A 17,868-nucleotide genomic window follows, 5' to 3' on the forward strand; every position below is an offset into this window, starting at 1 on the left:
GCCTACCTTTTATTCAGATATTCCTTTTTTGAAAGATTTCTAAAGAAAATAATTAAGCATGTCTGACTTTTGGCTAATTAATAGTGGATCATCAAAACGATTACCTTAAATAATAGGAGATTGTTTAAATACAAAAGAGGAGACATCAGTAAGGAGACATCAGAAATTATATTGTGAGTAAATATTTAATAAAATAGAGTGATGTTCACAGTACATTAACTAAGTACAGGAGATAGAAAACAGTATATTCACTTATGATCCCATTATTTTGAATAAATAAAATCTACAAATATATAAATTATTAAAAAATAAGGAGGAGACAACATCTGATATGCTGGCATGAGGACTCTGCAGGCCCTCTCCCCAGTGAAACAACTTTAACTGTGGAGTATTATTTAAATTTTTTAATTTTTGAAAATTTTCTTAAGGGCATAGAGGAAATAAAGAAGCATTTATTTATGACAACCCATTAAATTTCAGTAAGAAGAGTGAGAGTCGGTGACATTTGAGGCATCTCTGCTCCATCTCACCTGCCCCCAGCTCAGCATGACAGAAGCACCGCTCTGGGCGAGTGGATCAAAGGACACTGGGCTCTGCCTCCCCTGAGAGCCCGGTGGAGAGCTACAGCAGCTCCCAGGGAGGAGGTGGGCAGCCAGTATTTCTCATCCCACTGCTCCCATCCCAAATCCATACTTCAGAGGCTCTAATCCAGACAAGAGTGACTAAGTGTGAGGCTTTTTTCCCACATTCAACTTCCAATCACAGGATGGAACTTCCATGCCAGAAGAGGTAAGCTGAGAACACTAAAGGCTGCCATCCAGCCCACTGCCTTATTCAGTAAGCAGGGTGTCACTCCTTTCCTGGACCAGCAGCACAGAGGTTTGCCCAGGGTCAGTCCATAAGACAGAGAACTCCAAAGCTTTCCCCAAGTGAACTGGGTTTATTTGGAAGAAAGTATGGGACAATTCAAGCCCAAGAGTGCTCTTAAAAACAATACAGATGGTGGTGATAAGCAGTCAAGGAGAGGCTGGTTGCTCCAGCAGATCAACAAGTGAAACTATTTACCAGCTAGTTTCCCAGAGAGAACCAGAGGAGACAGCAGCTAAGAAGATAGCTCAACACTGACCTCAAAAACTACCCCACAGTGGGGCCTAAAATTAATTAGATCAGACTGTAGAGCAATTTATATCCCAAGGAATTACTGAAATCAATAGACAATTTAGCCAAAAATTAGTAGAACCCAAGAGGTGGAACTGGTATCTACAGAGGCAGAGGCTCAACAGCGAGATGGGAGAAGACAATGAGACTCTTGCCAAACCGCTGTCTTCCCGGGATGCCGGTGCACAGTTCTGGCTGTGTTGGCTGAGAAGCAGCCTCAGAGGCTTCCCAATGCAGAGGAAATGGACTTCACTAAAAGAAACGTGTTAACAACAGCAGCAGCACATCCTGGGGGAAGAGAAATTAGTATCTGGAATTGCTATAATGTTATTTAGTAGATTTAGTTTTTAATAAAAAATTATGAGATAGAAAAAAACATGAAACTGTGACCATGCACAGGGGAAAAAAGGCAACAGAAACTGTCTTTGTGAGGGCTCAGATGGGTTTAGTAGACAAAGAGTTCATAGTAGCTATATAAATATATTTTAAAAGTTAAGAAAATCATTCTAAAAGAAATAAAGAACAGTACCATGTCACTGTCTTATCAAATAGAGAATATCAATAGAGGGAGATAATTAAAAAGAACCAATAGAAATTCTGGAGTTGAAAAGTACAACCCCTGAAATAAAAAATAATTCACTGGAGGGTCTCAATAGTACATCTGAGCTGGCAGAAGAAAGAATCTGTGAACTTGAAGATAGATCAATAGAAACTCTGCAATCTAAAGAACAGTGAGAAAAAATAATGAAGGAAAATAAACAGAACCTAAGAGAAATGTGGGATACCATTAAGCACTCAAAGATACACATAATTGGAGTCCCAGAAGGAAAGGAGAGTAAGAAAGGAGCAGTAATATATCTGAAGACATAATGATTGAAAACTTACTAAATTTGATAAAAATATTACACATCCCAGAAGCGTAACAAACAGCAGGTGGGACAGTTGCAAAGGGATCCACACTCAGACACATCGTAGTAAAAATAGTGAAAGATAAAGACAAAGACAAAATCCTGAAAGCAACAAAAGAAAAATAACTTGTCCCATACAAATGAACCTGAGTAACATTAATAGCTGCCTTCTCATCTGAAACAATAGAGACCAGAAAGAAATAAAGATAAAAGTATCCTGAGATCAAAGAAAACTGAAAGAATCTATGCTTTATAAGTGATATTAAAGTTCTGCAAGCTGGAAGCAAGTTATCCCAGAGTACTGCAATTAAAATTCACATAAAAAAGAGCACTGGTAAAGGTAATTATGTAACTGTAGAAGACACTATTAATATGTATTTCTCCTTTTTTCTTTTAATGGATTTAAAAAGCAATAGTATAAAACAAATACCATATTATCTTACCTATAAGTAAAACCTAATCAACAAAACAAACAAGCAAGCAAAATAGAACCAGAGACAATGAAGCTGATAGTGACCAAAGGGGAGGCAGGAGGGGATACTGGGGGGACTGGGGAGGGGTTGTCAAGGAACATGTACATAGGACACATGGACAAAGGGGGATAGGATCAAGGGTGGGAGGTGGGGATGGCTGGGTTGTGGGGAAGTGGGAGGAGGGAAATGGAGACAACTGCACTTGAATAACAAAAAAATAGGATCTTGGGGAAGATGGCGGTGGATTAGGAAAAAGGATTCAGCTTCCCCCCACGCACTGGAGAAAAACCTGGCTGATCTGTGGAGGAGCACAGCAAATAGCCAACAGGGACCCAGCATATAGGAAAATAGGACTCCAGAAATTGGAGCGGACCCCAAATGACCAGTCAATAACCAGACGTTATTGACTGCAGGTCAATAACGTCCCAGGGAAGAGCCCAGAGGCCTCAGGCCCTCCGCCGGGCCACACCAGGGCTGGGGCTGGTCTGCCTTGGTCTCTGGGAGCCTAGGGCTGGCAGCAAGGTCCTTGGGAGAGAGCCAGTCATCAGCTCCCTCCCTTACCTGCTAGGCACAGTTTGAAAAATGCCAGGAGAGATCTGTTTGGTTAAAGTGTCAGAGAGAGGAATGGGCACGAAGAAGCAAACGAGAGGGCTTTGATCACCCGTGGAGTCTGTGGTCGCCAGCTTGGGAGAATTGAGAGTCGAACTTGTGTTCCCCTAAAGCACTGGGAAAGGTTCTCGGCCAAGCCTGCCAAGCCTGCGAGACCAGGGAAGCCTGGCCGGGAGCGCTTGCCCATACCCCAGCCCAGGACTGTGAATCCTGGGGAAAGTCTGCTCTCAGTGTGGCGCTGGGGAGAGGCATCGGTCCGGATCTTAGGAGAGCACTCATGAGACTGCCTGAGTTCACCGAGAAGGGAGAAAGGCCACACCAATCGCCCCACAGACTGCTGCAGCTAGTGTGACCAGAAAAAAAGGTTTGACCAGCGGGAAACCAACATGAGGTTTTTTGTTTTGTTTTGTTTTGAAATAATCATTTATTTTTAACTTTATTATTGTTTTATCTTTTAATACTTTTACCCTCTCTCTTCTTCTTTCTTGTTTTATTCCTCCTTCCTTTCTTTCCAAAGCTACTGCTTTTTCCTCCCTTCTGCTATTTTTTTCTTTCTTTTCGCCCCGCCCCTCCCCCGCAAGTGAAACAAAAGACTTGGAAAGCAGAAAAGATAAGAGATGGACTCAAAGAGGGGGCATCCCAACAGCAGAGACAGAGAGACAAAATTCACTTTGCTATAACAGAAAAACTACAAGTTACTGCACATTTGTATTTTTTCATTATTCTTACATCTTTTATTTTAATGGTATCTTTGTATTCCTCTTCTTTCTGTATAGTCTTCTTTACCTTGGATGGATATATTGTATCACTTGACAGGTTTCCCCTGTCCCCTCAATCATAGTATATTGCTAATTTACTGTCCTTTACTTCCCCTTGCCCAGTTAGCACACTATTGAAGGTCCAATACTTCCTAATCTTGGTATATCATAGATTCTGTCATATGATTGTTGCTCTAATATTATTGTGAATAATAGCTGTTACATACTATTGTAACTACTACACAACATACTCCCCCAGATCATAGCCCACTTCATTGTTGCCTGAATCATAATACTGTAGTGTTTAACTCTCTTCTTTCTCACACTACACCTATTTACCATCCTTTATTCTCGCCTGACCTCAGAATTTGACATCCCACAACCTCACTCCTTTCTAGATCCAAATCACAAACCTTCCCTCCCCACCAAGAGCCTTATCTTCTGTCCATCATTTCTAAAAAGTGGCTAGTTGGGTTGAAGATTACGGTTATTGTTGTGCATAGCCAGGGGATCTGCCATCTCTTCTCTACCAGCTGCTACTGTAAATCTCATAGAATACTCTCCTGCTGTCATAAACCATTTTGCCTTCCCCTCCAACTGATCACACACACACACACACACAAAGAGGAGGTGGAAGCAGTGAACACCAGGATACCCAGTGGAAGAGGAAACTCAACAACAAAGGAACCGCCAACAGATAACAACACAAGAAGGTGAAGGAGGGAGTGGGAGCCACACAAACCTAAATCTAAGACCTATCTGGAAATACATCTAAATAGTGGAGAAAATACCCAGTGCAAACAATGGAACTACAGCAAAAGAGAATCCTCAAAACCTTGAACACAAGGAAAAACTAGCTTCAACACCACCTGCCCTCACCAGCACAACAAACTACAAGAAGTGGTGGACAGAGTGACCATCAGTTAACCAGCTGGTGGGAAGGACCCACAAAAAAAAAGACACAGAAACAACAAAAACCCAAAGACAAACACAGAGCCAACTTAAAGGACAGCCCAAGACCAGTGAGCTTGGGAGATCAAGGAGACTACACCACTGAATCCCACAAGTATTATAACACAGAAGTTCACACCATAAACTCAGGAAGCCAGAAGAAATCAATTTAAGAAGCTGAAGCTAACAAGAAGAGTCTCACAAACAATGGGAAGACAAAGAAACAATCCCCAAATAAAAGGAAAGGAGGAAGCCTCAGAAAGAATGCTACACAAAATAGAGGCAAGTCAACTATCAGATATCGAATTCAAAGCACTGGTCATCAGAAAGTTCAAAGAGCTCACAATGAGCTACCAGAAACTACAGGGGAACTACAATGAACTCATTGCAAACTATATCAACATGAAAAAGAAACTAGAAACTATCAGCAAGAGCCAGGAGAAAATGAAGAATACAATTTCTGATCTGAAGAACACAATGGAAAGAATCAAAAGCAGGATCGATGAAGCAGAAGATTGGATCAGTGAGTTGGAGGACAGGTAGGAAAAAACTCCCAGAAAGAGCAAGAAAAGGAGAAGAGGCTCAGAAAGGATGTAGAGGGATTAAGAGAAATGCAAGAGAATATGAAATGTAATAATATCCAAATAACAGAAGGGATACCAGAAGGACAAAAAGAAGAGCAAGGGACAGAAAACCTGTTTGAAAAAATAATGATGGAAAACTTCCCTAATTTGATGAGAGTAAAAGTCACACAAATCCAGGAAACACAGAGAGTCCCAATCAAGAGGAACCCAAAGAGGCCCACTTCAAGACACATCATCATTAAAATGGCAAAATTGCAAGACAAAGAGAGAATCTTAAAGGCAGCAAGGGAAAAAAAGGAAGTAACATACAAGGAAGCCCCAATAAGGTTAGCTGCTGACTTCTCAATGGAAACGCTCCAAGCAAGAAGAGAATGGCAAGAAATATTCCACGTAATGAGAACCAGAGGCCTGCAACCAAGGCTACTTTACCCAGCAAGGCTCTCAATCAAGATAGAAGGCCAAATAAAGAGCTTCCAAGATAAAAGAAGTATAAAAGAATACACCTCCACCAAACCAGCTCTATAAGAGATGCTAAAAGGTCTGCTTTAAGGGAAGGAAGGAAAAGAGAGAGACAATGAGAAGCACAGGTGTAAAAATGACAATGAATAAGTACCTATCAATAATAACCTTAAACGTAAATGGATTAAATGCTCCAATCAAAAGACATAGAATAGCTGAATGGATAAGAAAGCATGACCCACATATTTCCTGCCTACAAGAGACCCACCTCAGGACAAAAGACCTACACATACTAAAAGTAAAGGGCTGGAAACAAATTTTCCAAGTAAACGGCCAGGGGAAAAAAAGCCACAGTAGCATTACTCATATCAGACAAAATAGATTTCAAAAAAAGGGCCATAAAGAGAGACCCAGAAGGTCACTTCATAATACTCAAGGAAAGAATCCACCAAGAAGACATTAACATTGTAAATATATATGCACCCAACATAGGAGCACCCAAATATATTAAGAAAATCTTCGAGGACTTCAAGAAAGATATTGACAGCAACACAATTATAGTTGGAGATTTTAACATCCCACTGTCAAAAATGGACAGAGCTTCCAAACAAAATATCAACAAAGATATTGTGGCATTGAACAACATCCTAGATGAAAAGGACTTAACTGATATATATAGAGCCCTTCATTCCAAAGAAGCTAAATACACATTCTTTTCAAATGCTCATGGAATATTTTCAAAGATAGACCACATGATAGGACACAAAACAAGCCTCAACAAATTCAAAAACATCGAAATCATCCCGAGCATTTTTTCTGAGAGCAAGGGACTGAAACTTGAAACCAACCCCAAGAGAAAAGACCCCAAACAGTCAAAATCATGGAGATTGGATAGCATGCTATTATACAACCAATGGGTCAAGAATGAAATTAGGGAAGAAATCAAAACGTTTCCGGAAACAAATGAAAATGAACTCACAACAACCCAAAACTTATGGGACACAGCGAAGGCAATCCTGAGAGGGAAGTTCATAGCAATACAGGCCTACCTAAAAAAGATGGAAACATTTTAAACAAACAACCTAACCCTATGCCCACATGAATTTGAGGAACAACAACAAAGACAGCCCAGTGCAAGTAGAAGGAAGTAAATTACCAAGATCAGAGCAGAATTAAATGACATAGAGACTAAAAGCACAATTCTAAGGATCAATGAATCCATGAGCTGTTTTTTTGAAAAGATAAACAAAACAGACAAGCCTTTAAGCAGGCTCATCAAGAAAAAAGAGAGAGAGAACCCAAATAAACACAATCAGAAATGAAAGAGGAGAGATTACAACTGACTCCACAGAAATACAAAGGATTGCAAGATCTTAAAAGATATAACAAAGAAAGAAAACTTTAGACCAATATCACTGATGAACATAGACACTAAAATCCTCAACAAAATATTGGCAAACTGCATCCAACAATACATTAAAAAGATCATTCACCATGACCAAGTGGGATTCATCCCAGGGATGCAAGAATGGTTCAATATTCACAAATCAGTAAAGGTAAAACATCACATAAACAAAAGCAAAGACAAAAATCACATGATCATATCAATAGATGCAGAAAAAGCTTTTGATAAGGTACAACACCCATTTATGATAAAATCACTCAGCAAAGAGGGAACAGAGGGAGCATTCCTCAATATAATAAAGGCAATATATGAGAGACCTACAGCTAACATCATACTCAATGGGCAAAAACTAAAAGTTTTTCCACTAAGATCAGGAACAAAACAAGGTTGTCCACTTTCACCACTTCTATTCAATATAGTATTGGAAGTTTTAGCCACAGTGATCAGACATGAAAAGGAAATAAAAGGCATCCAAATCAGAAAGGAGGAAACAAAACTGTCACTGTTTGCAGATGACATGATAGTGTACATGGAAAATCCTATAGACTCTACCCAAAAACTGCTCAATCTAATAAATGAATTTGGCAAAACAGCAGGATACAAAGTCAATATCCAGAAATCAAAGGCATTTTTTATACGAACAATAAAACAGCAGAAGCAGAAATCAAGAAAAAAATCCCATTTGATATAGCAAAAAGAAAAATATAATACCTAGAAATAAACCTAACCAAGGAAGGTAAAAGACCTGCATGCAGAAAACTACTCAACACTGAAGAAAGAAATCAAGGAAGACATAGAAACATATACCATGTTCATGAATTGGAAGAATTAACATAATCAAAATATCCATACTACCCAAAGCAATTTACACATTCAATGCAATACCTATTAAAGTACCAATGGCATACTTCAAAGACACAGAACAAACACTTCAAAAATTTATATGGAACCATAAAAGACCCCGAATAGCACCCGCAATTTTGAGAAAGAAGAACAAAGTAGGAGAGATCACAATACTTGATACCAGACTGTATTACAAGGCCACTGTAATCAAAACAGCATGGTACTGGCATAAAAACAAGCACATAGACCAATGGAACAGAACAGAGAGCCCAGAATTAAACCCAAATCTCTATGGCCAATTAATATTTGACAAAGGGGGCGGCAACATAAAATGGACTAAAAATAGCCTCTTCAACAAGTGGTGTTGGGAGATCTGTATAGCTACGTGCAAAAATATGACACTCGAGCACTAACTTACACCATACACCAAAATAAATTCCAGGTGGATAAAAGACTTAAATATAAGCCATGACACCATTAAAGTCCTAGAGGAGAACATTGGCAAGAAAATCTCAGATATTTCACGCAGCAACTTTTTTACTGATATGTCCCCTAGAGCAAGGGACATAAAGGAAAGAATAAACAAATGGGATCTCATCAAAATTAAAAGCTTTTGCATGGCTAAAGAAAACATCCAGGGAAAACATATTTGCCAATGATACCTCAGACAAAGGTTTAATCTCCAAAATATACAAAGAATTTACATGACTTCACTCTAAGAAGACAAGCAACCTAATCAAAAAGTGGGCAAAGGACTTGAACAGACATTTCTCCAAGGAGAACATACAGAATATCCAGAGACACATAAAAAGATGCTCAATATCACTAGCTATCAGAGAGATGCAAATTACAACCACAGGGAGATACCACTTTACACCAGTCAGAATGGCCATCATAAAGAAAGCAACAAGCAACAAATGTTGGAGAGGTTGTGGAGAAGAGGGGACCCTAGTCCATTGTTGGTGGGATTGCAGACTGGTACAACCACTTTGGAAAACAGTATGGAATTTTCTAAGAAAACTAAAAATGGACCTGCCTTTTGACCCAGCAATTCCACTGCTGGGATTATATCCTAAGAACCGTAAAACACCAATCCAAAAGAACCTATGCACCCCAATGTTCATAGCAGCACAATTTACAATAGCCAAGAGCTGGAAGCAACCTAGGTACCCATCAGTAAATGAATGGGTCAAAAAATTGTGGTACATATACAGAATGGAATTCTATGCAGCAGAATGAAAGAAGGAGCTCCTACCTTTGCAACACCATGGATGGAACTGGAAAGCATTATGCTGAGTGAAATAAGCCAAGTGTTGAAAGACAAATACCATATGATCTCACCTTTAACAGGAAGCTAAACAACAAAACAAACAAGCAAGCAAAATATAACCAAAGACACTGAAATGGAGAATAGGGGGACAGTGAAAGGGGAGGGAATTTCAGGGGAAAAAGGGGAAGGATTTACAGGAACTAGTATAAAGGACACATGGACAACAACTAAGGGGGGTGGAAATGGGAGGGAGGTGGGGAGCACTGAGGGGGGTGGGCTGGGATGGGAGTAAAAGACAGAAAACTGTACTTGAACAATAATTAAATAAAATATATATAAAAATAATAAAAAATAAAAATAAATGAATAAATAAAATTCGAATACAAAACAATATAATTAATAAATAAGAATAAACTCTGTTTTATGTATTCACAACTATAGTCCTAAAAAAAGACAATAAGTACATAATTGTATTGTTGGACCTATTATATATAAATGTCAAAAAGTATTGGCAAGAGGACAAAGGAGACAGGTACGAACTAAGTTGTACAGCAATTCCTTTATACTTACACTTGAAACTCTTCATAAGAAACCCCACTGGAAATGCTTCCCCTCCTTCTGGAGCTATGACCACTGTCTTCATCATCATCCTCCTCAGAGTCATCCAGGCTTCGTGGGAAACTTCGGCTGCTCATGGGACGCGGTAAAGAGCTGTGATCCAAGTCCAGGTCCTCCTGAAGAAAATGGGACATTGAGCAGGGACACCCAGGTCCCACTGGAGCTCCACTGAGGACTTGGACCAATGAGAAATGGGTGTGTGTCATTCACCTCAGATTTCTTTGTGGTTAGCCTCAGATTGTCATTCCCACACTTTTTAATTTCATGGATTGGCAAATTTTCAAACCAATTTTTAATTATCAGCAAGAAGTTACTGAAGTATTATTTGGACAAGAAAGAACATTAAAAACCCAAGGCAAAGAAATATACACCATTTCATATAAGCCAACATACTTAATAGCTACAAAGAAGAAAGGATGTAGTCTCAGAATAAGAATTTTGATTAGATACAGCCTTGTGAAAATCTTACTGTCTTGTTGATCACATTTCACTGACTGCTGAAGTTTTTCACCTAATAGTACTGTTCTGTGGAGCAGCATTTAGAATCGCTGTTCTATACTATCTCCTCATAGGAAAATGATTTTTCTATATAACATGCATCTTTATTCACTGTATCTCAATTACCAAGTAATTTTTATTTGTTTAACCATTTATTTTTAAAGTTAATATTAAAGTTCTTACTTATTATTTTCTGATGATAAAAGCCCATGCAAGTTTACTTTTAATAGTTTAATAAATATTCAAATAGAAGGTAGCTATTTTGTTAAATGTTAACTTTAAGAGTAACTAATTTTACATCTCCTAAGAAATCTTTTTTTCCTCCACTCTCAAAGACATTGTAAAATATGTAACTACTAGGTTTCTCTTTTCAAGTTCATTATTAGAAAGCTTAGGGCCAAATCTATAGTCCAATCTTAATAGGCATATGGCTTTTATGCCCGTTTTCACCTTCATTCATAGTCTAGTTTTATATTTTACTTCTGTTTTGTTTTGCTTCATTCTTCATTTTGATTTATGCCAACTTATTGCATTTTTATACATTATTGTGATATATATCCTTGTTGGAACAAGCAGGGCACTCATACATAAACTGATGAGAGAGAGCAAGAGAGAGAAAGGAGGGAGGGAGAGAGGGGTGAGAATGAGTGACTCTCCACAGCCCACTATTTAGTACGGGGTCTGCAACATTGTGGGTGCCGAACTAAACCCACCCTCTCTTTTTCCAAGTCATCTCTCATCTGTTGGTGTTCATGTTCGGTCAGTTCTTGGTCTCCATCTCTGTCATATTTTGTGAATATTGCCTCGATCTCTGCATCAGTATGGCCCTTCCTGAAATTATGGAGAGGTTACAGATGAGCTCGTTCACTAACATGGTCCAACCCGAACACAGAGACAACAAAACGCAGAAGGAAAGGAGAAATTGCTGAATTGGGGATAGTCCTCCTCTTGCAGTATTGTTTCAGAAAGATACCCACAGCTGAAGAAAGGTATTTCTGTGAATACATGGGCCAGAAATACCCGTCACCAAGAATTTATCTTTACATAAGGAATTTTCCATGGCCTCAGAAAGTGCAATTCTCACCCTTTGAGATCTTGCCGAAGTTCATCAAAGTTTAATTTGCCTCCACATTGTCGCAAACTCTCTGAAATGTCATCCACAGTATTTTTTTTTAGTTTTAGTTTGACTAAGGCTTTATGGTAGCCCTGTTGAGAAGAAAAGACTTGGTTTAGTGTTTTCTGCTATTGTGTTTGCTTTGCCTTCAATTTACAGTAGCAACTACTGTAAACCCAAACAGTGCCACTCAAGAAGTATGTGTTTAATAAAGGAATAATGGATGTAAAGAGTTATGTGTGAAGAGTCAGAGTCTTTCAGTAAATAAAGGAAAACTAAGAGCCTTTTGCTCATATGTGAATGCAAGTTTAGGTTATAGAAGCAAAAATCACTACATCTTTCATAGATGTCTGCCTCAGGATATGCAGGAATGTGCAACAGTTCGTAAAAATACCGAGAAACCTGAGCCATAAATTGTTTATTTTCTATATTATCTCATGGCACTCTCCTTATATATGTTAATATATCTTTCAGTACAACGTGGATGCGGATTCTTCATTAATAAACTACAGGCAGACCTTGTTTTGCACTGTAGTGCAGGATTGTAAAAATGACCATGCAAGTTTAAACTGTACAAGGTGATGTTAATTATCAACAGGAAAAAATGACCTTTAAAACTTGTTATCAAACATTAAGAGTTCCACTAGTGTTGGTTATAAAGTCATAGGGAAATAAAAAATAGTAAAATGGATGTTTATTTACTATAAATTCAAAGTATTATCGTAGAAACATTGAAAATTAAAGTGTTCTATGCTTTGTAAAAAATTTATCCTCACCCTGGTTACCTCAGTTGGTCAGAGTATCATCCCAATATACCAAGGTTGCGGATTGGATTCTAAGTCAGGGCACGCACAAGAAGGGCACACATCAATAAATGCATAAATCAGTGGGAAAACAAATCACTGTTTTCTTTTTTCTCTCTCTCTGAGTCACCCTACCTCTCTCTCTCTCTAAAATAAATAACCTTACAAGGTGGGCATTAAAAAAAACACCTTTCCCTAAGACCTTCTAAATTACAACATCACGTGGACCCCAAAATTGAGATTTTAATGACCCCTCCCAAAAAGGATGCCCTTTCTTTTTAAAAAATATTTTATTTANACTGTTTTCTTTTTTCTCTCTCTCTGAGTCACCCTACCTCTCTCTCTCTCTCTAAAATAAATAACCTTACAAGGTGGGCATTAAAAAAAACACCTTTCCCTAAGACCTTCTAAATTACAACATCACGTGGACCCCAAAATTGAGATTTTAATGACCCCTCCCAAAAAGGATGCCCTTTCTTTTTAAAAAATATTTTATTTATTTATCTTTAGAGGGGAAGGGAAGGAGAGAGGAAGAGAAACATCAATGTACGGTTGCTTCTCGTGCATCCCCTGCTGGGAACTGGCCCCTGCTGGGAACTGGCCTGCAACCCAGGCATGTGCCCTGACTGGGAATCGAACCTCGATCGTCTGGTTCGCAGGCCCGCGCTCAATCCACTGAGCTACACGGGACAGGGCAGGATGCCCTTTCTGACTGGAAGATTCTTTTTACAGACAATATGGTGCAATTTTTTTATGAGACTTTGGGGGGTGTGGCAGCTCCATAAATTATGATGGCGAATATTCCCCCAATCAATATGGTAAGTAGGTACTCCCCAAAATTGTCACTAAATATATGGTTAGCCAGGCCAGTGGGGACCAACATAAAGGCTGATTATTTCAAAGTCAGAGATGTTCTGAATAAAATTAAAATTTTACTTTCGAAAGGGCAAAGAAAGAAGCCAACCACCCTGAATATCTCAGAACGGAATATCTTGCATTGCATATATTAGAAGAAATGTATGATCTGCACTGCAGCTTATTTCCATAGCAGTACTCTGGGGTCCAAAAGAATGAAGTCAAAGAAGCTCAGAGGCATCTCAACTGCTCACTTTGAACAGTTCATATTACTGAAAAAAGAATGCATTAGAAATTCTTCTTCCTACCCAAATAAAACAAGTTCCTTTTGTCATATGTAAAGTCTTTTGATTAGGTTAAGGGCATGTGTTATGGCTTGGCCCAACTGCTATGTGACCTTGAACCTCCTTACCTTCTCCATGCCTCAGTTATTACACCATCCCTAGAATATGGATAACAGCAATCAATTCACATAGCTGTCATCAGAAACAAATGAAACAATACATATGTATTTAGCATTGTATTGTGGAGGTTCAGAACAAGGCACCCCAAGATGTGCTTCTGTGGTATGCAGATTGTTTTGAGCTAAAGGCAACTTTAGCTACAGGTGGAGGAGAACCTCTGTCCTTCCCTTAAATACCTAGAAGAACTTGAATTAGGGGCTTTGACCATAATAAGTAATTATCAGAGATAATAGCTTTTGACTTGTCTGTAGGGCAAGACCAACTTACCTGCTCTTCTTACCACCCTGCAATGACCCTTTGAAGCCCCCAAGGCACCTTATCTCATCCATAGCTCAGAAATTATCTTACATATCCATATTGCCTTTCTATCTCTATACTTCTTACCCATGTGGGGTCTCTGATTCTCGCATGGGTGTGGGGTTCCCATACATATGTGTATTAAATTTAGTTATTTTGTCTTGCTAATCTATCTCATGTGTATTTATTAAGCCAGCCAGAAGAACCTAGGGTAGAGGAAGTGTGTTCCTCCCCCACAGTTGGTGCTGTGATCAGGATACACTCACTGGCCGCAACCCTGCACTTCCCCCCGAGGCTGCTGCAGATGAGGAGAGCCAAGGGTGTCTGACACAGCCCAGCAGACAGTACAGGTTCTTATCATGTCAGCACACTCCCTGATCTCCTTCTATAGGACCTGGTAGAAGCAAAAGTGGAGAGAAACTCTTTCTTCTAAATTTAGACTGGCAGACGAGAATATTTGTGAAACTAGTTTCTTGGAGAAGCAACTCTTAGCTACTTGATGACTGCTCATGGTTTTGCTTTTCTCTGTCTGGTTTCTCTCATTTTGTTTTGTTATTTGTCCTGAGAACTTGGCCTTATGACCAGTCAGGGTATTTTCTCTCTGGCTCCCAGCATCCAGGGGGCTCCCTTACCAAGGGGCACCTGGCTCTGTTTGGCCAAGACAAGCTCTCAAGTGCTTTTTTGTGCCTGTCCTGCTCCTTGCAGATGTGATCTGCCATCTCTGCCAGATGAATGATGCACAGGTGTCGGGTAAGCAGCCAGAGAGGCTATGGATACAAGTGCAGGGAGTCCTGACACCCAACTCTATCCAAAGGGGGAGAGCACGTGATTCCCTGTGTTTCGGAACAGGTGTTTAACGACAGTGCCTCTCCCCCTCCCCAACACCCTTGGCTATTTCTCAGGCTAACTTTGGGAATAAACTTTCTTGTGGGAGTTGCATCTTTTCCCACTGTCCTTTGGAAAAGCCTTTTAGGTCCATAGTATCGGTTTGAGTCACTAAAGACTGCACTGTCAAGGCCAGAGGATAGATCCTTTTAATTGGAAAAATTTCCAAATTAAAAAGAAAGAAATAACGGCCTTAGAGAGCTCTCATATTGCTATAGCTAACCATTATTATTCCCTTAATAAAATGGAATTCTATTATATGAAAAAGTAGAACAAATATTCAAGTCAACTCAGACTCCTTCCCATTGGCCTTCAGATATTTTCAGAGAGTGTTTTTAAAAAAATCAGGATGTTGGAAATACAATTGTCCTGCATTTAAAAAGAAAAATTAAAGAAAAAAGGTCAAAATTTTACTTCAAAACAACCAAAATTTTATGTCCTAAGAGCGAGTTGGAAGCTGTAAAATATGGCCACAAGGAAATGTGGCCTAAACTACCACCAGGGTCCTACCCCAGCACTGCAAGCCTTCAGGATATTGCAATCCAAACTAACAATGGCTATTATGAAGAATGCACCAATTAGAAAGAAAAAAAATTGGAATAAAACTGATATCACTGAGGTTAAAACAAAGGTTTTAGTACAGCACTACCAAAGGATGAATGGACCACAGTGACCCCTTGTTGGTCCTCCAAATAAAGGACCCCAAACATGACTGCTCTATTTACCTGGTGAGGAGAAATCTAAAAGACTGTAAGGAAATGATTACAAGGAGAAATCTGACCAGCAATCCATTGCGGCAAGAGTGAGGCTGGTCAAATCAAGTTAAAGACTGGTAACAGGGCCAGTGTCTAGTCCCATGGCTTGACCCCTTGCTGGGGACCCAAAGCCTTTTCACTCAAGAGTGGTCAGGAGATAGAATGGAGGAATTTCCAACACTTCTAAATATAGGAATTCATGAAGGTGGTACCACAACTCATTGGTGAAGCCTTGACTTGGGCTACACTAAAAGAATACTTAAAAGAATAAGAAAATGTAAGAATTGATAAGATTATTAAAACTGGAATTTACAACAGCCTTTATGTTAAAAAGAGTTCTGTCAGCTTTCACTGATTGCGCCTCTTTTACTGACTGCCTAATGGAGGTAGACACTGTGTCTCGCTGGGGGGCAGGGGCATGAAGGCTGTCAGCTCTTCCTGCTCGCTGTCAGGCGGACAGACTCTAGAAGGTAGTGGCCTCTGGGTCCTCTGAAGTCCATGGGCTGTTTAACACTGCCACAAATATGTACTGTTTGCCCACCTGAAAGGATTCAGTAACGTTCTGATCAGTAATTTGGTCAAATGGGAAACTAATGTAACAGGCTGATAATTTTAAAAAAAAATGTTGAGCCTTTTCCCTAAGGTAAAATAAAACTTTATACCCAGAGGGAAAGAAGCAAATTAAGGATTATATAACAAGGTAGGTCAATTTATGATGTCACAAGTTATAGCCCAAATTTTGAGAGCAATTGTTCTTATCCTACAAATGTTTGTGAAAGCGGAAATGCAACTTTAGAAGGAGTTCAAAGCCCAGCTGTCTTTATCAGCCACAATTTCTAAGCTGAAGAAAGAAAAGGGGAGACTAGGGTGTTTTTGAAAGCACAAACTGCTTCTGTGGCTGATAAAGATAGCTTTTCACAAGTTCTATGACTATTTTTTGAAATTACTAATATATTTTGATCTTTTGTTTTCCAGATAAAAGAAAACTTGTTTCTCTTAAACTACTTATGACATAGCAATTTGGTAAATTGTACCTTGTAAGCAGTATTGAAACACTTATCTTTTCCTTTCTACCAGATCCCTCCAGAATTTGGGAAGTCTTAAGTATTTTTATTTTCATGAAAATATGGTTATTTGCATACGTTCAATATAAATATCTTCTCCTTATAACAGAATGCAACTTGAAATTGGCTTTATTAACAAGTCTTTGACTGGAATGTCATATTTGAGACATGAATATGACAAGACAGCTTTAAAGAATTAAGACTGACTTATGGAAGTCAGTAAAAATACTTGGAAATATTGGCCTCGTGGCTTGCTTAACTCATTCCCAGCACCCTTGCCATATGAGTAAATGTCACTTCTCAGCAGGTGTAGAAATCTCAGGATACTTCGGAGATCTTGAGAAGAAAGCCAATCACTCAAACCTATAGGTATTACAGGCAATGTTTGATGGCAAGTCCTTGCCTTGGTTTTCTGCCTTTGAGAGGCCTTTTTAAGATCAATCTGAAGATTCCTCATGAAAAATTCCAGCAAAGCAGATTTAAGGGTGTATGTGTGTAATTTCTATTCCCTCTTTTTCGTTTAAAGATTTTATTTCTTTTTAGAGAGAGGAGAAGAGAGAGAGGATGAGAGGGAGAGAAACACCGATCAGTTGCTTTTCATATGTGCCTTCACTGATATGTGCGCGGACCCTGCAACCCAAGCACGTGCCCTCACTGAAGCTAGAACCTATGACCTTTCGCTTTGCAGGACGATGACCAATCAACTAAGCCACACTGATCAAGGCTAGCAACTGCTATTCTTAGTGGGCTAACACAAATAATCAGGTCAAGTTTAATGAAACTAATTTTGCAAATAAGTTAGTTTTAATTTGGCTATCTTTAGAAAAAATGGGGACAATTTTAGAGAGAAAAAATTACACTGCAGTATAAACTATAATATACCTTTATGGATATTAGCTTCTAGTGATGTTCATTGACTTTTAAGTTTTAAAAAGTTTCTACCTCTAGATTGGACTGTATACTGAATTTTTCTAGTTTTCTCCTTTGACTGAGTGGCTACAAAGACTTTATTGGTATTCTTAAATATTTGGCTGCAATCCTCTGAACTAACATCATTTTCCCACCCTTTGATTTGGAATTATCAAAAATTGAAACTG

General features: G+C 39.0%; 1 protein-coding gene across 5 annotated transcripts in view; it reads right to left on the reverse strand.

The window, feature by feature from the left end:
• The window catches only part of PKD2 (polycystin 2, transient receptor potential cation channel), a 217,766-nt gene that overhangs the window by 148,532 nt on the left and 51,366 nt on the right, over positions 1–17,868 (reverse strand). For 3 of the 5 annotated variants that reach the window (XR_005066505.1, XR_005066506.1, XM_037046129.1), the window contains exons 11-13: positions 11,619–11,740; positions 11,248–11,365; positions 9,989–10,152 (exon numbers count right to left, since the gene is read on the reverse strand). Coding sequence is in view for 3 of the 5 variants with exons in the window: in XM_037046129.1 (XP_036902024.1) it covers positions 9,989–10,152; positions 11,248–11,365; positions 11,619–11,740 (404 nt within the window). In the remaining 2 variants the exon portion in view is untranslated. The remainder of the gene's footprint in view (positions 1–9,988; positions 10,153–11,247; positions 11,366–11,618; positions 11,741–17,868) is intronic. The other 2 variants (XM_037046130.1, XM_037046131.1) reach the window with 2 other exon arrangements.

The sequence above is a fragment of the Sturnira hondurensis genome, unplaced genomic scaffold, assembly GCF_014824575.4.
Source record: "Sturnira hondurensis isolate 20B ecotype Veracruz unplaced genomic scaffold, ASM1482457v3 Scaffold0004998, whole genome shotgun sequence".
In the NCBI taxonomy this organism is placed as follows: domain Eukaryota; kingdom Metazoa; phylum Chordata; class Mammalia; order Chiroptera; family Phyllostomidae; genus Sturnira; species Sturnira hondurensis.